This window comes from Microplitis mediator, chromosome 1 (genome assembly GCF_029852145.1).
Source record: "Microplitis mediator isolate UGA2020A chromosome 1, iyMicMedi2.1, whole genome shotgun sequence".
Classification (NCBI taxonomy): Eukaryota; Metazoa; Arthropoda; class Insecta; order Hymenoptera; family Braconidae; genus Microplitis; species Microplitis mediator.
In genome coordinates, this window is record NC_079969.1 from 28,695,752 (window position 1) to 28,719,777 (window position 24,026).

At 35.3% G+C, this 24,026-nt stretch overlaps 1 protein-coding gene across 4 annotated transcripts in view; it reads left to right on the forward strand.

The window, feature by feature from the left end:
* Positions 1-24,026, forward strand: part of LOC130676392 (protein groucho-like) — a 63,258-nt gene that overhangs the window by 16,499 nt on the left and 22,733 nt on the right. The window contains exons 2-5 of one of the 4 annotated variants that reach the window (XM_057482547.1): positions 1,785-1,882; positions 4,264-4,327; positions 9,932-9,976; positions 23,254-23,391. In XM_057482547.1, coding sequence (XP_057338530.1) covers positions 1,785-1,882; positions 4,264-4,327; positions 9,932-9,976; positions 23,254-23,391 — 345 coding nt within the window. Of the gene's footprint in view, positions 1-1,784; positions 1,883-4,263; positions 4,328-5,317; positions 5,382-9,931; positions 9,977-23,253; positions 23,392-24,026 lie in introns of those variants that run through there. The other 3 variants (XM_057482556.1, XM_057482566.1, XM_057482577.1) reach the window with 3 other exon arrangements.

Below are 24,026 nucleotides of genomic sequence, written 5' to 3' on the forward strand. Positions count from 1 at the left end.
ATTAATTTCCCCGAGTATTCATGTTATTATTATTATTTTATATCGCGACTCAGCTTTTAGCAATTTTAATCGAATTGCCCGAAAATAATTATCGTTTTCCGTTTAATGTTTATTCTCTTAAGCTCGTTTACAAAACATAAAATATCAATGCTTTAGCTTTTTAAATAAACCACTTGAGCGCGCCCACTCCCATTCAGATTTTATATTCTTTTAATTTAAATTTAATCCTCTTCTCTTTTTAAATATATTTATTTACTCGCGGCTGAATGTGTTGCTATATATATATTAATATATTATTTTTCTATTTTATCATCCAGTATCCAGGCTCGTGTTTACACGAAACGTTTGCCTTGCAATATAAAATGAATGTCCTTACTCTCACATAACCACAATCACGCAAACTAGCGTTACGGTCACGTATAAAATAATTGCATATCGTGGTTCACACTATATATATATATATATGTCTGTTACACAGTTGTGTTACGGCCAAAAGCCAATAAATAAATTGGATTGGCTCGATCGGCTTTACTGTACAGACAAATAGGATCTCCGATTCCGTACACCGATCACCATTTACCGATATTTCAATTCTACCTATGCATTAAACATATTTTTTAGATTTTATATATCGATAAAATGTTATTTTTAAAACCCACAATTTTTCAAAAAATTACTTTTATATTCATCAACCTCAAGTTTATTCTATTTTTGTAAATCAAATTTCCGATTTGCTGGTGTATTACAACAATACTCATACATTATACACTTACACTATATACACCCACCCACACATTTACATATATACAGTTTCTGAAAAAGTGTATACTTAGAGAAGGACAACTTTACAGCCCTTAGGTCGGCTGCCCAATTTCAAAATACAGTAACTGGCAAACATAAAATTTTTATGTACCTGAAGATCAAAACGTTTTTCGCGCAATGAAAAAAAAAAAACAATTTATAATAGAATTCTACTGGATGACTAGATTTCTGAAATTTTTCACATGTAGATTCTTGTTTTGTCAGTCAAAAATCTTAGACCACCCCAAACTTTCGGAACTGCCCCTTAAGCAGTCGAATTACATAAATTTAGTTCATTTTCGTTGCACCAAAAACGCTTCGATCTTCAGGTGCATAAATTTTTGGATAATGAATCGAATCATATTCACAAGACTCCACTGGAACTAAAAATACTAAGAATTCGAATTTGAAAAATTTGTTCCTTACTGTGTTTTGAAATTGGGCAGCCGAGGTACTTTCTACCTCTTTTGTGAATAAAGTCAGTGTGTATCTAAGCCTTGTATCGGTCAATTCGGGTCATACTTACAGTGTACTGTATACATAAAGACATTAAGTTTTGTCATTATTCAAGTTCATTTTGCTATTCCATAAAGTGTCAGTATTGTATTTATTATCGTACATTCTCTATGTACGCCAATTCCACAGCATCCTTCTCCAATTCCAACACTATTCATTTTTGAAACTTTTGGCATTTAAGTGGATAAAAGCAGCGTACAGGCGGAAATAATGTTTAGTAAATCAGATTAAGTGTAGATGTAAAAAGCAAAGCGCATTAGCTTTTTATATTATAGAGGATTGTCACACTGGATAAAGTTTTGATCAGGTTTCACGCTTACAAGCTCTGGTATAATTTTCAAAATACGCGGGCTGTTTGTCGAAATTTTATGGTTAAATTCCCAGAGGCCAGATTTCCAATAAAATAAGACTTGAAATGACAGTAATATAAAAATCGTTTATAATTTTTTATTTTAATTTGCTTGCAGGGTCCACCACAACCAGGACAACCATTTAAGTTTACAGTTATCGATTCCTGTGATCGTATAAAGGAGGAATTTAATTTTCTACAAGCCCAATACCACAAGTAACTATTCTGCATTATTGTTATAAAAATAATTAACTACTAATGTAATAATTTATAATGAAACGAATCATCGAAATTAAAAAAAAAAGAAACTTTAAATTGCGATAAAAAAAAAAATATAAATAAAATTCGATGATTCGTTTTTCAATTTCGATATCATGTACTGTCATGTACCGAGTTGTTGGTGCTGTTATCGATATATTTGTAGAGTGATTCTCAAGCATAAAAATATATACGCCGATGGCAATTCCCACGGCAAATAAATAAACACATATCTTCATTCGCATTCCTCTGGGCTATAACATATCAAATATATCCATAGATATATGTATGAAAATGTTATACATATATATGTATATAAAATAACAAAATAAATATAAGAATGGATGTAGTGAAAAATGGAGAGTGTTTACTGGTGTATGGAGTATTGGAACGCATGTGGACGACAACAAGCAAAATGTTCTGGCTGTCTGTTGGTCAGGCGTAGATAATTGTTTGTCCAACCGGAAGCTATGCATACAGAAGCTACCGTTTTCCTATGTATATATATATTTATTTATATATATAGATATATAGCCCAGGGGATTGCCCGGATAGCAGCAGTAGCAGCTCGTATCTGGCAAACGATCCACGACTCGCCATTAAATTGATATCGATTCGCACATTGGGTCCGTTGATGACTGTCATCCACGATTCAGTATTTACGGATATCGTAAAAAATATAAAATAAAATAAAAAACATTTTTTTAGTCGACAGTAAATAAACTACAATTTCATGGCTGTGATCTGGCTCGATGATACGATAAATTAATGATAGATAAAAGCTTTTAACTCCATTATTTCTTATATATATGTATTCATTCATATATTTTTGGTTTTTATAATTTTATTACGAACTACTGTAATTAAAAGCTTTTGTCGCCGGTTAATTATAACTTTTTTTCAGCGGATTTTAGTTTTAATTAGATGTAATACAGTGCGATAAAAATTTTTTCTTGGGGGTCGTAAAAGAATTGTAGTGATTTCCAAAATTTTTTTAAAAAAAGTATTTTTCAAGTTCTTGTATAAATTTCAAAATAAGGGGATTCTACGGTTTCCGTAGCGCCGCTAAATGACCGTGAATTCTTGTAGAACTCGACGAAATAAGACTTTCTTAAAGAATAAAATTTTTCGATATCTCGCTTAGTTTTTGAGAAAAATGGATTTCGAAAAAAAAGCGATTTTTTCAAAAAAGTGAAATATTTCATAGATTTTAGTATCTTTAATTTTTTTGTATTTTTTTCCGGAAAGTTCATTTGAAGACGAAAATTTTGAAAAAAAAAACGTCTGAATTAGTCCATTTTTGAAGAAGTTATAACTATTTAAAAAAAAGCCTAATTTCGCGCGATCATTTCGTGGCGCCACGGAAACTGTAGACTTCTCAAAAAATCAGTTAAAAATCAAAATTAACCGATCGACTTTAGCAAAAAAATTTGGGTTCCATTCGAGTTACTAAAAATTTCAAAAATAATGATTTCAATTTTCTAGTAAAATTAAATATCAGAATTTTTCTACAGAAATAAAAAAATAATATTTCATAATGAATTCAACGTACGTATTTAATACATATTAAAATGTCTAAAGTAGAACTAGATAATGAATATTAATAATTTGAACAAAGTTATGTCGAGAATTCATCGAATAAACATCATAATTTAAATTAAACATATTTAAATTACCATAAAAGTGGTTTCAACCTACTTTATACTCGACTCACTTGACAGTACTTAAAAAAAAAAAAAGAAAAAAAAACCGTCAAACTAATGATTATTTAATTGTATTTTAATAGTCATTATTAAATTTTAAATTCACCTCGCTGATAAGAGTGCTTAAGTATGTACATATATTTACGATAAAATCCGCGCAAATAATTAAAGTTATTTTACCAAGTAAACTCTGAGCAAGTAGTCAAGACATGTCACAAGTAGATTATAAAATCATACCAATAAATTTTTCAGTTTATTTGTCATAAATTTACGGAGAACTCCCTGGCAGGATTGGTGACACTCGAATATGAGACAACTCAAGACTCAAATGATGGAATAGATAAACTTTTTACACACATGTCCATACGGTATACATTTAAACGGCAGGAATTTAAGTGGATGCTGTTAAATGGGGCCAAATTTATGACAGCATTTTACTCGATGAGTTCCCTCGGGATTCTCTGTTCGGGCAGCCCCGTTTTCATCGCACTGTATTATTTCACCCACACATTTATATTTATATATACATATTTAATATATATCTGCACCATTAATAATAAGTTCCGCGGCCATGTTAATCTTCAACTCGCGTTTCCAACTCCCATTCCATTAATTATATTTTTATTGCCCGTACAGCCTTAAATTGGAGTGCGAGAAACTGGCCAGTGAAAAAATAGAGATACAGAGGCATTACGTGATGGTAAGCCAGCCGCGATAATACACAACTCAATTTTTTATTTTTTACTCTCAACTAAAAAAAAATTTTTTCTTAAGAGTAATAAATAAAAAGTTGTTATTACACTCATAAATCATTTACATGCTACATAATTAACATCATCATAACTTGTAAATTGTAAATTATAAAAACAATGGACAAACTCATTGAAATTAACGACACGTCATATTTAATGTAACAGTACATGTACAGAATGCAATTGCACGCTCAAAATTACGCCGGAGTATATCTATACTTAGATCTACATATATATACATCCATATCTATATATAATAGACAACACAAGTTTCACGGGTTTACCACACGGTATATAATATTCATGAGTAAACAGTAAACATACAGACGCCTCAATGCAAGTTCAATCATGCACGTCAGTGCTATCAAGAACCAGAGGACCGGAATGCTAGAGGGTAGAGGGTAGAGGGAATGATATATATTTTTATATATCTGACATAACAAAACTAGTGAAAATAATAAATAATAAATAAATACAGCGAAATAAAACAAAGGGGAGAGATAGAGATAGACGTTAATTATAACCCGCACGACACTGGCCGCCATGACGATCATTATCGATGTTTCCTGCGGCTGCAGTAATTGTATGTTTAACGGCTTGCTGTGCACAAAACTCCCCACGCCATGTTATTATAACTTCCCAATGTCGAGTGACACGATTCTAAACCCTCCATCAATTATCCAGTTAATTATTGCCAATTTTACCGACGGACATTAAAAAGAAATATTTAATATCTGGTTACTTAATTTAATTGCTGCAGGGTTTTGAATAACTAATTTTATAGATTATTATTATTTATCATAATCATTATCATTAATAATACCTAATATTTAACGATTAATATTTAATTATAAAAGCGATAATAAATGCTTTTGAATGTTGCCTGCACTTACCAATGTCTTAGCTTACACGTTCGATTTCCTGCTTGTTTTGTTCAGTATTAAAATGGAGCTGGAGAAACTCGCCCAGGAGAAGACCGAGATGCAGCGCCACTACGTTATGGTGAGTTATTTGTAATTACCCGGGTCAAAAATAAAACTTGATTTAGACTTGCTTCACCTTATTTTCTTTTGAAGTTATCGATTTGCCGACGATTTTTCGATAAGATCTAGACTTTTTCGACTTAAATTTAATTTTTTTCAACTTTTTGAACTTTTTTCATCTTAGTTTCAACTTATTTCAACTTATTCATATTTTTTGATCTTAGTTTCAACTTATTCGTCTTTAATTCGAGCACGATAGTCATTCACCTTACTTTTGACTTGCTAAACCAAGTCGAAAAAAAGTTATTTATTCGCCTTGCTTCCGCCTTTATATATACAAATTATTTCACCTTAGTTTTGACTTTTTCGTCTTATAATTTAAGTCGAATAAGTCTAAACCAAGTCAATTTCGACTTGATCTTGACTTTTTCGTCTTAAATCGTGACTAAGTAAGCCAGTTAAGTCTAAACCAAGGCCAAAACTCAATGTATATCATATCTCCGTAAAAAAATCGAGTTTGTCTTGTGAAAAACGGCTCCAAATTTCGACTTGGTAAACCAAGTTTTATTTTTGACCCTGGTAGGGTGTGCTCAAATATTTTTTAAAATTATTATTATTACTATTATAAAATTCGTCTGCTCTATTTTTCTACTTGCTCGCCAAGTAAAAAAAAGTTCACCTCAAATTTAGCGGTTTAAATATTTAAAGAAAGTCGGACGCTCTTAAAATTCAGCCCTCGAAACCGACCGAAACATTGACGAGTTGATAAAAAAATATTTTCAAAGACGTTTGCCAGTGAATTTCAAGAGAAAACGTATTTTTTTTCTCGTACTTTACTATTACACTGGCATAGAGTGCCGGCTTTCCAGTTTTCCGAGTCTTTTGAAACTTTATTTTTTCCTCATACGTACATGTATGTATATATATAAGAACAACAAGTCTCTTCAGCGGTTTCTAGCAGTTGAACGAAAGCGTGAGTGGAAAGCAAATGGACATGATGGTAGCAGTGGTGGTGTTTCCTTTGGTTGTTGAGTGAGCATTTCCGCGCAGTTTGACCCGGTTTGGAACATTTGCTCTCTATACACCCACCCACCACTACAACAACTCTATATACCCACGTTTTCATATTATATCGTATTCTCCATTTCCTCCGACTGTATATCTAACTATTTTACCTTTACTTGTCATCGTGAACCTCCGGCACTCACACTCGACTCATACTCATACTCATACTCTAGACTAGAAGCACTTACAAGATAGTATTCACCTATAAATTCACCGTACACTGCCGGCAATACTTTAAACAATGTTATAAAGTTAAGATATACTAGTGGAAATAGAAATAGAAATAGAAATAAAAATAAAAATAAAAATAAAATGATAAAGATTTATTTTATATTGAATGTAGCAACATTTTCTCTGGTCTGCTCTGCCCTGGGTATTCCCTTGTCGGATTGCTGTATCTCGGGTGGGTATGTAGTAGTAGTAGTTTATGCCGAGTAAAACCCAAACCTCCCACGGGACATTACGTCTTTACGACTCTCTCATGTAATTGTTGAGCTCGTCAAGTTTTACGATTGCCCGGCAGATTGTCCAAAAGTGCTCGGTCTTACTCGTCGTTGAGAAGTTTGCGTTGAGTGTTGAGTAAAAACGAGAAGCTCGAGTAATAAACAAGAAAAAGACTTGCCAGCACTTAACCTAAGTGATTGCAATTCTTCTTTGGATTTTATTTTTATTTTTATTTTTTTACTGTGTTAGTTATTGCCCCCAATTTCTTCTCCCCTTACGCGCCTGTTCTACCGGCTATTATTTTTGTAGAAGGGCTAAATAACAAGGGTACAGGTGTCGAATATATTGCACGTTATTGTTTTCAAAAAAATTATCGCTTTTAAATATAATATTTTATGGACTCAAATAAAAGTTTTATTGACTTTTGGAACTCGGCTTAAAAATCCCAACATTTTTTCGTGCTTTTCAAAAAAATATCTATATATATCAGTATAATGATCAAAATTATATGAATTCAAAATGAGTTTTTGACGGTTATCTTTCTTCAAAATTTTGACAAATTTTCGACAGCAGTTTACTCAGTCATTTTGTGAGTTTAAAAAAAAATTTGAACCAGTGACTGACTTGGGAAATTTAATTATTTCGGCTAAGAGTTAAAAATAAATTTAATGCCAACACTCATACGAATCATAAAAAATTTACAGAGCTATAAATATTAACCAATAAAATATTTAACTTCTCACAAGAATAATAATGATAGTAAATTGTTAACGAGAATATTCATCCGCGAGCTCGTAATAATAGTAACTATAAAAGCAAAATACAATATAAGAAAATTAAATGGATTCGAAGTTTAAAATAGTAACTATCGTTTATCGCATTCTCTGTCGTTCTTCAGCATCAAAATGTACGTACCCGTTTTGCGAAGCGGGTGTTAAAACGCCCAAGTCGTGTCTAGTCTTTAAAATATATACACATATACATTTATTTATATATACATATATATCGCTCGCAGACTGGGTTTTTAACGATCGTCATAAAAGACGTTTACAATGGTCGTTGGTACTGGATAACGCGGGTAGGACTACTGTGGTATTCGGGACGCTCGTTAAAACCTCGTCCAGCCTTCCTCTTCACCGAGGTCGCAAACGCTATTCTAGCTTTCGCGAAACCGCCAACGGAAACGTTTATTATTTAACATTTTTATTGCTCTTTTGGCTTATAACCGGCTATTTCTCCGCTTCCAGTTTTCCACTTTGTCGATAACTTTTCTCTCAATTAATCCCAAGAATTAACTTTTCCCTCCCCTAATTTATTTATCCACACGGAAAGAAAATTATGGCAGCGGTTCCCATAATTTTGTGAAATTTTTTCCTATACCATAATAGGAATTACGACCATAAATTATGGGAGCGGTTCCTATAATTATAGGAATGTTTCCCATAATTATAGGAATAGTTCCTATAATTATGGGAATGATACCCATAACACTATAGGAATGATTCCTATAATTATAGGAATCGTTCCTATAATTTATAGGAATACTTTCTATAATATTATGGGAATCATTCCTATAATTTATGGGAATGGTTCCTATAAATTATAGGAACCATTCCTATAATATTATGGGAATGGTTCCCATATTATCATGAAAAAATTAATTTTAAGAAGTGTGGTAATGACATCTACAATACACAGAAATATTTTTAAACATAAAAACAAAAATTCAAACATTGAAAAAAAAAATCGTATTTGGCAAAAAAACATTAAAATTTTTAACAAGAATTTTTTGTCAGCACAAAACATTCAAGAAAATTCAAATTTTGGGAAATTTCTACACTATTGTGCAAAAAAAAAATTTTATGATATTATAGGGATGGTTCCCATAACATTATGGGAATAGTTCCCATAATATTATAGGAATAATTCCTATACCAATATGGGAACCATTCCCATACCATTATAGGAATGGCTCCTATAATGATATGGGAATGGTTCCCATAATATTATAGGGACCATCTCCATAATGGTATGGGAACCATTCCCATATCATTATGGGAACCATTCCCATAATAGTATGGGAATGGTTCCCATAATGATATGGGGATGGTTCCCATAATATATGGGAACCATCCTTATAGTAGTATAGGTACTATTCCCATGCCATTATGGGAACCATTCCCATAATGCATAGCAAAACTTCCCATAATTTTCTTTCCGTGCAGTAATTAAATTATTAAATACACAATCCGGTAGTCAGAAAAAAAAATTCATTCATTAATTATAAAAAAAAACTACATGTCCGATTGCAGTATCGATAATTTAAATCAGCAGAATTCCTCGGTAAAAAATCAACACTAAAGCTGCCACTTGTCCATAAATTAAATATTTAAACCGCAAAAAAGTAGTTATAAATTTACAATAAAAAAAAATATAAATATAAATATCATTAATGTATAAATAGTACAGTCTAACTAATAAAATAATATCTTAACTTGTAACACACGATGTTGGAACGCTGTTACACGCGAAACCGGTCTTGAATTCCAATCCTCTTAATCCTCAATTTTTATTTTTTTTACATATATATTATCATTTAGTAATATATACATAAATATAAAATAGAGTTGAGCTGTCTTACGAAATACATTTATATATATAAATATATACATATATATCTAGAGTTATTTAAATATGGCTCTTTCCTCCTGGCCTCTGGCAAAATGCGATACAACACATTTATGGATATTTCAATATATCCAACACGTTTTAAGATGAAAAGTGGAATTGGCATGTATTACCATGTTATATATGACACGTACCTAGTCCTAGTACATACCGAGTTACTGAGCCGTGCATTTAATCAATCACGCTTTGCATGAATCATACATTTTCATTGGCATTTTAACGACAACACCATCAACTCTACACACACGTACTCATATATATATTGACAGATAGATAGACAAATCACACAGCAGTTACATAAATACACACTTTTATTATTATTAATAAAATTTATCTGTCTATAATAATCGTATTTAAATTTTTAATTTACAGTATTACGAGATGTCGTATGGACTCAATGTGGAAATGCATAAACAGGTATGATTTACTAACTATTTACCCATTAACTTACCTACTTACTTATTCATTTATTTATTTATTTATTTATTTTATATATTTATTTATTTGTCACTTTTAAAATACTAGGAAATTATTAATCATTAAAATATGTGTTAATTAATAATTAACATATTAAGCGGAATTTAAATGTTAATACATTTATGTATGGATGTGTACATAGTTTTATTAAGGTGTTTTGTTTGCTCGGCAAAGTAGTCTATTGAATAAATATGTAAACAAGGTAATAACATGCAAATACCACCGCGGGATCTTAATCCTGAGCTTTTTATTTATTATTATTTTTTTTTTTTATAAGAAAATGCTCAATCTCACGCGATCCTACCGCAGTGTAATATGTAAAATTCAAATTCAGGCCACGGGCTTTGAAAAATATTCTTTATTTTTATTCCTTTAAAAAGTACGATTTGATATTTAAATACACTGTAAAAAATCACCGGGGTAAGTTCAAGCGGTGTAGGTGTTAAAATTGGCGGTGTTAAATTTCAACACCGAAAGCGGTGTGAAAATAACGCCGCCACCGGTGTAAATATTCTGTACCGGTGTTAAAAAAAATTCTCCGGTGTTAAAATAACACCGCTGCCGGTGTAAATGTTCTAGACAGGTTTTAAAATAACGCCGCCGCTGGTGTAGATATTCTTTATCGGTGTTAAAATATTTTACTTTGTGAATATTTTTACTTACTCGATCACTATACTTGTTAATAAATGATATTTTTTATCAATTTTCATAAAGAACTGACAGTTTTGGTGTTTTATAATCTTTAAAGTTAATACTCCAAGCGGACGCAGTTTATCCTGCTTTTACACCGCTATTACTCCGCTTTTACACCAGTTACCCCACTTTTACACCGATATTACTCCGTTTTTACACCGGTTACCCCGATTTAACACCGATTTTACACCGCTTTTACACCGATATTACTCCATTTTTCCACCGGTTACCCCGATTTAACACCGATTTTACACCGCTTTTACACCGATATTACTCCATTTTTCCACCGGTTACCCCGATTTAACACCGGTATTTTTAACACCGGTTAATTACTCCTCCTACACCGGTGTAATTTTATTCTAACACCGGGCGGAGTTAAAATGAGTCCATTTTTAACACCGCTCTTTTTACAGTGTAGAAATTTTTTGTTAAAGACATTAATTATTAAATTGAGTATTTAAATTTGATATAAAAATCTAAATGAATAAAATAGTCGGTAGATTAAAAAATGTGTTAGTAAAAAGTGATATAAAGAAAATAAAACGATAAAAATAAAATTAGGGAACGAAAGTCGGTGGTAAGAAAAGAATAATGGTAGCAAGGGGTAAAATATATAAGTATATATAGGGGTTGAGAGCAAATTATAGAATATGAGGGTTGAGTTTCTGGCAGGTAATTCAAGGGGATAAATAGCTGTCGCTAACTTTATTTCTCTCTCATTTTATTTTTTTCCACCCCATGCTACAACAACTATTTTTTATGTCTCAGTCTCCGTCTGCGTCTATGTCGTCTACAGAGTACCGGAGTGTAGAGCTAAGCTTTTGAGAACATTTCACCTCACCCTCTTTTCTCTCACTTTTCATTCCCTCCTCTAATGTATTTTTTTATCCCGATTTTTTTATTATTTTTCCTATCGGTACTCGCGCTTTTCTCAGTTTCTTCACGGCGCACTGTTTCACCCCGCGTCGACGTGCCGAGAATAATGCCGCCGTTTATTGAATATTTAAAACCCATCCCTTCACTTCGGGGCCATGTTCGCTCTGTTCACACCCTCCGCATTTTTTGCAACCGAATGCCGCCAGTTTTATCGTAAATCCGGACTACCCGTCAATTGCTAACATTTTTCCTCCTTCATTATTTTTTTTACGCTCAATCATTCAAAAAAAAAAAAAATACTCACACATTTTATTTTCCCTTCGAGCAAATAAAACTTAACTAAATATTTGAAATTAAAAAATATAATTTTCTACAGTAACAAATTCGGTAAATAAATAACACACAACAAACAGAGGACTACATGAGCACATGCTGAGTGTACAGCCCGAAATACAACAACTGAAAAATGTTTAAAGAGCGACGCATTTTCCCTGTGTAAACATTGTCCCCAAAATAAAAAAAAAATCCAGCGTTTTTACGATTGAATAAAAATAAAAAACGTTTTAATGTACAATGTACCGGTGGGTAAATGGTAGTAGAGAAAAAAACCGGAATTACATTGAAGCTGAATTACGATTGAGGTGTTAAATTTCAATAGTATGATATTTTATAGCAGATAAAAAAATAAAAAGGATGATAGAATGGGGTATGGATTAATAAAATTCACGCATGGAAAATAACGGTAACCACTACGAATAATTTGATTTTGTTTTGCACTCGATCTGACCTCTGCCTCAATTTAAACCCTTTCTCTATTTCCGTCTTTTTCTTTTTCTTTTTTTTTTTTTTTTGTTACCCCAGTCGGTATTTTTTCCTCCTCTCGTACTCTCTGTGAGCTCTATGTCCATTTGCAATAATTCTCATTTCGCCTGTCTCTCTTTTCCAATTTGCTTTTCCGTTATTCTCTTTTCACGTGCTTTTTTCCACCTACACAAACGCTACCCACGTTCTGCACCCAGAGTTTCAGCCACTCATTATTCATTTACCGATTAAACGAGCTCATGCGCAAAAAAAGCTAAATATACCCTCGATCAATACTCGCAAATTCCAATCTCTTCCTACGTTATTTTTTTCACAACTTTTTTCTATTCTATTCTATTCCTATTTTTATTTTACTCCTCTTGTGATTCTTGCCAATTTTTATTTACTCGTTTTTTCTTTATTTCAATATTTTTTTCCCTTTTTTTATTTATTGTGTTTTTTAATATTGAAGGAGAAAAAAATATCAGAAGAGAAAATAGAGAAAAATCAAAACGATGATAGGGAAAAAAGGGAATACTAGAGTGGATAGAATTTTAAATTGATGAGTAAAAATAATTGAAGAATAAAAAAAAACTTTATTTAATAATATTTTTATAACAAAAATATATCGAGTATCATTTCAAATAAAATTATTAAATATAAATTCAGTAGTTTCAATATTTAATAATTCAGAGCTCGGCTATAAAATAAAAATTTCAAATCGAATTTTTTTTACCGCCAAAAATATTTTCCATTAAATTTGAAGCCCACAGTTTCTAGCAGGAACCCAAAAGTACACGGAAAGAAAATTATGGCAGCGGTTCCCATAATTTTGTGAAATTTTTTCCTATACCATAATAGGAATTACGACCATAAATTATGGGAGCGGTTCCTATAATTATAGGAATGGTTCCCATAATTATAGGAATAGTTCCTATAATTATGGGAATGATACCCATAACACTATAGGAATGGTTCCTATAATTATAGGAATGGTTCCTATAATTATAGGAATACTTTCTATAATATTATGGGAATCATTCCTATAATTTATAGGAACCATTTCCATAATATTATGGGAATGGTTCCTATAATAGTATGGGAACTATTCCCATAATATTATGGGAATGATTCCCATTATATTATGGGAATAGTTCCCATACTATTATAGGAACCATTCCTATAATATTATGGGAATGGTTCCCATATTATCATGAAAAAATTAATTTAAAGAAGTGCGGTAATCACTTCTACAATACACAGAAATATTATTAAACATAAAAACAAAAATTCAAACATTGAAAAAAAAAAATCGTATTTGGCAAAAAAAACATTAAAATTTTTAACAAGAATTTTTTGTCAGCACAAAACATTCAAGAAAATTCAAATTTTGGGAAATTTCTACACTATTGTGCAAAAAAAAAAATTTAATGATATTATAGGGATGGTTCCCATAACATTATGGGAATAGTTCCCATAATATTATAGGAATAGTTCCTATACCAATATGGGAACCATTCCCATAATAGTATGGGAATGATTCCCATACCACTATGGGAATGGTTCCCATAATATATGGGAACCATCCCTATAGTAGTATAGGTACTATTCCCATACCATTATGGGAACCATTCCCATAATGCATAGCAAAACTTCCCATAATTTTCTTTCCGTGTAAACGTACCAGATATTTTCAATGTCTCTTATCCCCGATCATGAAACCGGTGGCATATCCGGTGTCATAAGCGCTCACGTGATCTTAACGATATTCGTCTACCCCCGGCAGTAAAAAAACTAAATGTAACTTATGCCGTACATACTTACTGTACATAAAAAAAGTGTGCCAGTAAAAAAATAACGAGCCTTGCTCTAAACTCTTGAAAAGCTTTTTACGAGTCCGTTGGTTTGGGACATAAACTGGGGTACAGATCTGTACCCGGGGTTCAATAAAAGTGACGGTAAAGCGGAAACGAGGCGCCGGAGAATACCATTCCGTGTTAGGTCGGTGTAAAAAAATTCTACAACGGGGATCGCTCTTGCAGCAGCACTTTCAGGTTTTCTGTTTGCGAGTGTGCCCTACCTGTGTGTCTGTGTGCCTGTACATGTAAATGAGACATATTAAACCCAACGACAGAACTCTGGGGATTGACTCCCTTTACAGCTCTCTGAATAGGGGATGAAAGAGCGCCAGAAAAATAAATGTCTGCTAAAGTAAAAGATGTAGATGTTTGAGCAAAAAGGAGATAAAATTCACTGCTTAAATGTGTCATAAAAGTCGTAGAGATAAAAAAAATATATAAATATATAACCAAGTGGTGTCGTAGAAAATCATGTGTGCTTCTATATATATATATGTATGTATGTATGGAAAACTGATAAAGTTGCTTTAACAGTTGGCTGTAAAGAAGATATATTTTATCAGGAACTTTCTACAAGTTTTTAGTTGGTATTGAGGCAGGATGGATTACGAATGTTGAGATGATGATACGAGGGATGAAAATGAAACGAGAACCTGTGGGTTTTAAAAATCGTCTGTGGTTAACTTTATATGCGAGCGTATTTTATACACTGCTACTATATGTGAATAGAGATGTAGATGTAGATGTAGATGTATAAATATGTCTGGGGGGAAAGGTGGAGCATCATAAGTTTTATACGTTACGCATACAAAAATGAAATAACTCGGATACGTGGAATATTCTGCGGGTTTATATAATTGAAGTTGTGGTTTTTTCTGATGGAAATAATGGAATTTTAACGATGCTATGAAAATAGTGGGATGGTCATTTTTTTTTTCTCTTTTAAGAAAAAAATGTTTCGAAAAGTATTAATAGTATGCTTTTGTAAAAAATTCCGGCGTACTGAAAAAACGTGGAATAATTTTTTAACATTTTGACGCCGCAGTTAAAAATTTAATATATTTTTTAATTAGCAAAGTTTACCAGCGTTCCTTTGTTTAATTAATCCCTAATTAAGAAGGCATATTTTTTAACAGTCAATTAATTCCTCCGAGTTAAAAGACTCCCCTAAAATAAAAGTTTCATTCCCTGGTTTATAATTCATTTAGTTCTCCCTAGTAAATCTGCGGAGATTCTCTCGGAGTTTTGAAAATCACTTGCCCAAGAAATGTAGTCGTGAGTTCGTAGAGATCTTTGTGGATGTATGTGTGGGTATGTGTGAGTAAATAATAAATAAGGGAGCATTCACAAGTGACAGAAGTGGAGTGAGAATGATTTCGTTTGCTGAGGACATATCAGTCAGAAATGTGGGGGAGAAGTTGGTGTTTTAGTAGATATAGGGGTTGGTTAGTTCGTTGGATGGATGGTTGGATGGATGGATGGATGTCTGAATGGATGTGGTGGTATTGTGAGTCTAGAGTAAGTAGTGACGTCGATATATATTCGGTGTAATGAAATAAGGGCGACGAAGCAAGACCAAGGCGTCAACGCATTAACGAGGGGCGCGTGTATATAATATTATACGTCTCTTTCTCGTTCACATTTACATCCACATCTACATCCACATCCACATTTGCCCAATTTGCTTTTACACTCCCACTAACCCTTACACTGTCGGTCTTTATTGCACAATGTTGGTAAGGGTTGGTATAGAGTACAGAGAGTATAGAGCCCGACGCTAATTTGTGTTTTGCGGAGAGCCTCGGGCAGAGAGTAAATGCAAGAAGACGAGGATGGAGACAAAGGCGACAGAGAGACCGATAACGGGGAATGGGAAATAGGGAATGAGGAAAGAGGAAAGAGACGAGACTTAACCACCCCATTGTAGCACAACCGTCTTTCCGCCTTGTTATACGCGACTGGTGAACGCCACCGTTAATTACGTCGTACATTAAGTAGGTTCCCTGAGGACTGCCGAGTCGCTTAAAATTATTACAAACTTGCCTCGTACACTATATATTTTAGGTAAAGGGAGATAGACGTTTGCGGTGTTACACCCACTCTTATTCACTAATTTCAAATGTATACCTATACATTTATTCTCATTATTGTCTGGAACGTAAAACTTGGCGAGCACACACCCAACAGTCAGTCTAAAATATTGCAGGTTAGTTGTCTACAAGAGCGTTGATTATTTTACAAACTAAGAGTAATCCGGTAATAAAACTCATTCAAGTTATGAGCAACTTTTCATCAGAATCATAACCATAATAATGATGATATTGTTACTGTTATTATTATTATTATTGTCAAAGACTCCATTAGATAAACGGCAAGCGTCGATCGAGTAATATATCCAATCAATGTGTCAGCCGAGACCCAGTGCAACAATAGTTATAGCGGGAACACCAGCAGCACACCGATGCCGAGCCAGATAGCGAAATACATATAGGTTCTAAAAGCGGAAAGCTTTGGAGCAAGCCGGCCAATAATTGTCCCGTGGGTGGATCACAGACATGTCCGAACACACAACTGCCTGGTATTATACTAGCACAAGCACACCCACATAATACTATCTACTCTCATTCCCCATTCTCTCTGCGCTGTGTGCTATAGGTATACTCGGTCGGTATAATAATGCTGCTGCAACGTGTATCGAGAGGTGGTAGTGCCCAGTGGCAAGTCCGATAATGTTTAGCGCAATCAGCGATAATGGCGGTGTATGGTGCGTTTAATCAAGGCAGTAGCCCGTTGTGGGTTTGCGGTTCCAAGCCAGAGCTACGGGTTTGCGCGTCAGAGTGCTCCAAAGGAAAGGGTTGGTTGGTTGCCTCACTGCCAGAGTTGGCTCGAGTTGAATCAGGCTTGCCTTCATATCACCACCATTACTATCAACCAACTACAACTACAACTACAACTACAACTACAAGTACAAGTACAACAAGAACTAGAACAACTACAACATCGCTACTAATAGCATCACCGTCGGTGTTAGTGATGCCAGTACACCACACCATTACATCGACTACACGATGCACACTGGTCGGGGGTTGGTCTAGGTTGGTCTTGTGTACTAGCACTGTGGGCACAAGTGAATAGGAAGAGCCAAATGGTTGAGAGGCAAAGAGAAACTTGGATACATCAGGTGGGCTTAGTGGTCAGCAGTGGGCTCTTGCATCGCCTCGACCAGAGAGTGACCACACTCGGGCGGGTGCAAGCCTAGTCTGACCACATCCACCCACTCACACTTAGATTCTCTGATGCTTTAGCCAGCTATCTCTTCCTCTATCTCTGCCTCTACTTTGTCGATCTATATTCCGTACACTATATTCCTGATGAGACTTTGCTTGTGTACAGAGTTGTTGCCGGAGTTTAGACCAGAGTATAACTAGTGCATTCGTATTGGTGATAACGTTTCCAATGGTTTTAAGCCGCAACTTAACAATGCACCCAAATCAACGATTTACTACTACACTTACTCCTACTACATCTACTGTTGCTGCTGCTACGGTTTCTATTTCATTCATCACTAATTACGGCTCTATGAACAACCAAGTCAATTAGGATGGCTGTGGAGTAGAGAATCTGCAAAGGCTTTTTATGTTTTCATCTTGATTATTAACTACGTGGTGCTGAATTAACTCTCGATGATTTTATCCAAAAGATTAAGGGGATTTTGGGATATTAATAGATACGAGACTACAAAAGGAATTAAATCTAGATATGCTTAGATAAAGGATAATGATTCCAAACAATTGATGTATTGGTATTAATGATTGATGATAATCAATTAAACGAGCTGGAATTTAAGGTGAAGAGGATTGTAGATGTAGATAGCCGGCTAATGTGCGTTAGTTCGTGAACGTTACCAAGCCTATGAACATGACGATGTGGTTCTTGGTCAAGCCAAAAGCATCGTTCGACTGGGCGAGCCACTCTCGATGTACGAGCTAGTTGGTTGCGGTTGAACACGCGGTAGCGAGCAGAGTGCAGAGAGCAGAGTTTAGTTTAGTTAGGAGTATGTGTATGTGAGTGAGTGTGTGTGTGTGTGTGTGTGTGTGTAGATGAGTGAATGGTATCAAATCGTGCAAACCCGTTAACGTGGTTTCAGTGAGTCTTGCTACGCTCGGTCGATTAACCAGCGGCCATCTGTTTATTCGCAACATTATATGCCGCTGATCTTGTCGCAAACGTCAATGTCAGAGAGTAGCTGGGTTTCCCTTGTACTAATCTAACTTGTTGTACAGTAAAGGCTTGCATTTAAACAGGGACGAGGCAGTTAGCAAGTCTAGTGTGCAGCTTGTCAGTATGTATTAGACTGTGAAGGCAATTCTCATGTAAGTGGTGTGTACTTCTATCGGTATTAGTGTTGAGTATAGGGTATAGAGATTGTATAGTTTCTAGCGTGTTCAAGGACACCCCCTTATTAGCGATATCAGCAGACGATCAGGTACAGTAAACCCTCATCGTCTTCCGCATGGAAGGAGGAACGTTCAATATCCATGATTACCCCTAATTCACCTGATCCCAGTGAGCGAACCCAAGATAATCGATCATTCTCTGTTCATGCGAACATCGTGTATACCACTCAAAAGCTCTTGTATCTCGTCAATTTTGACATCAGCCAATCATTACTTCTCCACGACTAAGACTGGCTTTAGATTTTGCTTGGGTATTAAATTCAAACGAAAAGCAATAAAATATTTATCAGGGCTCAGTGGCATTTCCGACTAACCCTATTCCATTGTCGATATCCTTGACATTATGCAAATACTTGACCTTTTACCAAGAGTAGCCTGACCCTCCGAAATATCTAACTCAAAGTGTCTCGGTCTCGGATGCGAAAGGCATCAAGGAGAGTGGTGTGCCTTAGGGTCAGTGCTGCACACACAGAGCCAGCTAGTCAAGTAGTATCTCAAGTAAGTAAAGTGCTGACGAAGCACTCGGCTGTTCAAATATCCAAACACCAAGGTTTTTCGCTGTCTATCGGGTCTCTTGTACGTTTGCAATCGCTCAAGGACCACTTACAACCACAATTTCAGGATGTCATCACTCCCTTCGTTTTCTTCTTCTATTTCTCCTTTTCCTCCTTCTTAGTCGTTTTATCTACATCACAAGTGATCACTTTGGCTTCTGGTTCTCGCTCCACTATTTTTCCCGTCCCGATAGACTCACATAGACAGACTCACACACACGGGTTAGAAAGCCCTGAGCAATTGCGATAGAAATCATTTCCGACCCCATTCTCCGATTCACGATTCCCGATTTCCGATCCCCAACACACAACAACTACTACAACTATTACATCATCCCCTTTGGTATCGTGTATCTCTGTTTAGATTCCGGCTTTGTCTACATATACCCTTCGATGCTTGCTTTGTCAACTGTCTCTTTAGAATCCAACACACATCGACATCAACCTACAATTGATTGATTCTTGTTTACCTTTGAACCTTACTACATAATAGTCCATTCTGGTTCTATTCCATTTCATAGCAACTCCAGCAGCCTCCTGGCCTCCCGACCCGGCCTCGGCCCCAGCTCCGAGCTCAGCCCTAACTCAAATGATGACAACAGGGGACATGGACAACTACTGTTTCATGTTTCAATGAACCCACTGTGTCGACTGCTGCCAGTGGACTCTAGTCTGACTGTTTGCTTGATTCCAATGTCTCTCTGCGTCCGCTTCTCTGATGAGATGTGTATTAGCCCAGAAGCAATTTGCTGATGCCAGCGTGCTAATGAGATTCAGATTCACTGCAAGACATTCGATTTGCACACAAAACATTTAACATTTTCTATCTATATATATATCGATATAAATCCAATTCAACAGACATTCATCTTTTTATATATTTATCAACCTTGTAGAGAATACATACAACAAGAAAATAACTTTTCTTGGGAATAGAACATATATCCGAGTTTATAGCTTCGGTATTGACAGGAAGAGTTACAAGAAGAAAAGAAGAGAATGAAAATAAATAAAAACATGAGTTTATAAAATACTTGATAATACTACAAGTATCGGGATTCTAGAGTTTTTTTTCCCGGTATTGGATTATCGAGGTATCTCTTCAGGTATCGACAGCCCGAGCAGCAGACTTGCGAGTAATGTCTACAGATATCTAAGTTACATGTATGTATAAGAAGGAGTTACTCGGGCGGCCGGGCGGTTCGTGGCGTAGGAGGATGAAAAGATGAGGGTGGCAAGGGAGAAAAAGTTAAAAGAGGCGTCGTGGGAGCACTCAGTTTACGTCACCGCTTTACTACAGCTAAAGAATTTTATCTTGGTTCGTTGGTTTGCATTTTCATGCCACGCCTCTACGCCAGTTAACGTTTAAACCCCTATTTCCTATTCCCTTGCTATAAAACTACCCCTACATTACTCTAGTAGAGTGCGGTTAACCTTATTCCATACAATACTTGGCACACTCAAATGTATTTAGACTTTTTATAGTCATTTATATTTTAAATAAAATTTTATCCAACTCCACTTGACAACTTTATCCGCGCGATTGCATTAAAAATAAATTATAGTTTTAGAGAGGGTGTTAACTGATTTTATATAATTTCGTATCGAACAAAAGAAAGTAAATTAATAGTGCGGTAGGTAAAGAGTCGGTTTATTGGAATGAGACGTGAGACAAGAGGCCAGGAAACGAGCCAGCCTGAAAACGGCTTTGCTACCCAGATAAAAGTAAAAAAGAACCTCACGAAAACAAAAAAATAATAATAATAATAAAGCTTTGAGGCCCCTTGCCTCACAACTGACTCACTCATCCACCCTTCAGCTTACTCGAGAGCCCTTGAACCCCATTCATTATTTTCTTGGTTACCTCTCTCGCCCGGGGAAAACTTCTCGGCAACGCAATTACGTCTGCAGCTGCTCTCCGCCTCCTCGATTCTGCAATCTTCCCTTCTCACTTTTCCACTCCCTTATTTTACTTAACTTTTTTTTAGTTTCTGCTACCGCGTCCTAGCCACTAACCACCCAGACCCACCTTCGACCCCGACCCAGACCCCCTCGACTGAACTTATCTAAAGGGTTTAATAATTTTTAACTTTAACCAAAACTCGCGATCTCGTAGTCTGGTCGAATTTTTACGTCCATTATAATTAGTGGCTTAATGACTGGAGTGAGACCAGATGGAGAATAAGATAAGAGAGGGATAAGGTGACGAGTAATTAAAACAGCCCGCTCCCCAGCGTCAGTGAAACCGGGAAACCAAACCAGGATTTAAACTTGAGCCCATCAGCAATCGTTGGTAAATTTCCCGTCAACGTATCTGCCTCCAGACCCTAAAAACTCATTCCTCACCCTTTTATACATCTCATTCTTCACTTTCCACCCTTGCTTCAAAACTTATCGTGCCATTCTACGTTCGCCCTTTTCCGCCCACTCGAACCATTACTTTAAACTCGTGGCTGTAGTAATTCCATGTCTAAGTGCGAGTTGAATGACTAGGTGTACATATGTGTGTCAGTGTATGTGTGCTACAAGGGTGAGAATGTCAGGAATTTCAGTGGCTGCGATATTTCAATTAGCGTTCACACCCCGCTGGTACTCGACGCCTCGAGCCGTAGCTCGTTTAGGGGTGACAAAATAAAAGAAATAAAGACGGGTGCTGGCAGCCTAGATGGTGTGATGGCGGTGATGTTGATGGGGTATATATATGTATATGTATATATATACCCTGCGTATATAAATGACGAGGGGATTACTTTGCCAGCTTGTTAATGATCCCCTGACATGCTATGTGGTACACGTGAGTTGTTTGGTTGGTTATTATCATTACCCTTACCATTATTATTTGTTATTTATTTTATATGGGTTCTAAATTAGTAAGCGGGTGAATAATGTATGACATTATCTAATTGATACTAATGATTGTCAACAAAAAAAGGCCCCAAGTTTACTCGTTAAATAAGGGGTAGTGTAATTTTAAAAATTATTCATTTCCTGTCGGAAGTCAGAAAGCTGTTTTCTGAAATAAGAGCCGATATTATTTATTTTAAAAAATGAGGAAAATATTACGGATGAAAATGAAATGTCGGTTTTTAGTGAATGTAAAAAAGTGTTTTAAAATGGTAAAGGAAAAGCGGCTTTTCGTGGCACTTTAATTGCCGTGAGTTTAGTAGCAGTAATGGAAAGAGAGTAAAAGTAAAAGAGAAAGAGAAAGAGAAAAAAAAAAAAAAAGCTCGACGGTGTCTGAGTAATTCTATTAGTCGTCTGAAGATTGAATCGTCGACGAGATGGTTTCCTCGTCGCTTTCTACGTGCTTTCGTTGTTTTAATTCAATTTCTACTGTCTCATTTTTATTTTACTTCACTTTTTGCTTCATCTCGTGACAAATTTATCCGCAAACTGTAAATAACGCTCGCATCTTCTCCATTGAGTGTTTTAAAATAATTACTCAGCTATTTTTTCTCCTTTTGCTTCCTATAATTCTTTTTAAATTAATTTAAAGTTTATAAAAGTTGACAAGTAATTTTATAAAAATAAATATCAAACAACTTTGTTTATTAAGTGAGCGGCAGTACCATTATTATTATTATTATTAAATGTATAAAATAAATGGTTTATAGTGTAAGTAAGTAAGTAAGTAAGTAAGTAAGTAAGTAAGAGAGTGTGAGAGATGAAGAGAGGTTAAGAGATGCGGTTGACGTTGAGAAATTGACGCTGGTACTTGGTTTATTCAATTTGGTAGCTCGTCTTGCTTTGATATCGAGCTTGATTGCTCCTTGCGGGCGGGTGTCCTACACTCAACGTCTTGTCGTTTCCACTGAAAGCTTTTGTGCATCTCTCACGACTATTACTACCACCAGCATCACCATCTCCGTCTCCTCTTTCTCTTCCATCAACTTCCACCACCGCTACTAAACTAGTTTAACAGAATTGAGATTTATTGACCTCAATAATAATTCACTATTTACTCTTTCATCTTACAGACGGAAATTGCCAAGCGGTTAAATGCCATCATAGGACAGATCTTGCCATTTTTGTCACAAGAACATCATCAGCAAGTGGCCAGCGCTGTTGAACGAGCTAAACAAGTCACAATGACTGAACTCAATGCAATTATTGGCGTAAGTATTTATTTTATTTCATTTTATTTTATTATTTATTCAAAATGTCCAGTGTCATTGAATCCTCGTATCAATCAACACGCACTCAACTAGCCAACTAGCCAATAAAATTAAAACCGATGAGCAATTTTATAAAATCACCGAAGCTAAAATGCCATGAAAACTCGCTTACGTCCCGTGAATCCCAAAACAGACTGACAGACAAAATAGACGTAAATACAGAGAATGGAATACACTGTAGGAAATTGATGGGCGGATATATATTCAAGTATTTCGTCTTCCATGGCATAGCTATCTCTTTCCCTTCAGAGAATCCCTTACCGCCTCATCTTCTCAATTGGTTGTTCTACTCGCGAATCCTAAATTCTCCTCAATATTGCTCTCGAGCACTCAATTTCCTCCCTATTAAGCTGCCGGGTTAGCTTCGTCCTTGGCTCGACATATTCCTTCATCCCTTGTTCCTTCTCGCTCTTCGGTCCTTGAACAGCATATCCGCTCTATGGCAACGGCATCGCCACCACCAACACCGACATACGAATCTCCTGTGAATCTTATCATCCACAGTGAGAGAACATCTCCTGGCGTGTTAGCTGAAGCTGCTAAACTCTGCCAGTTGGATAGGTTATAGTGTTATG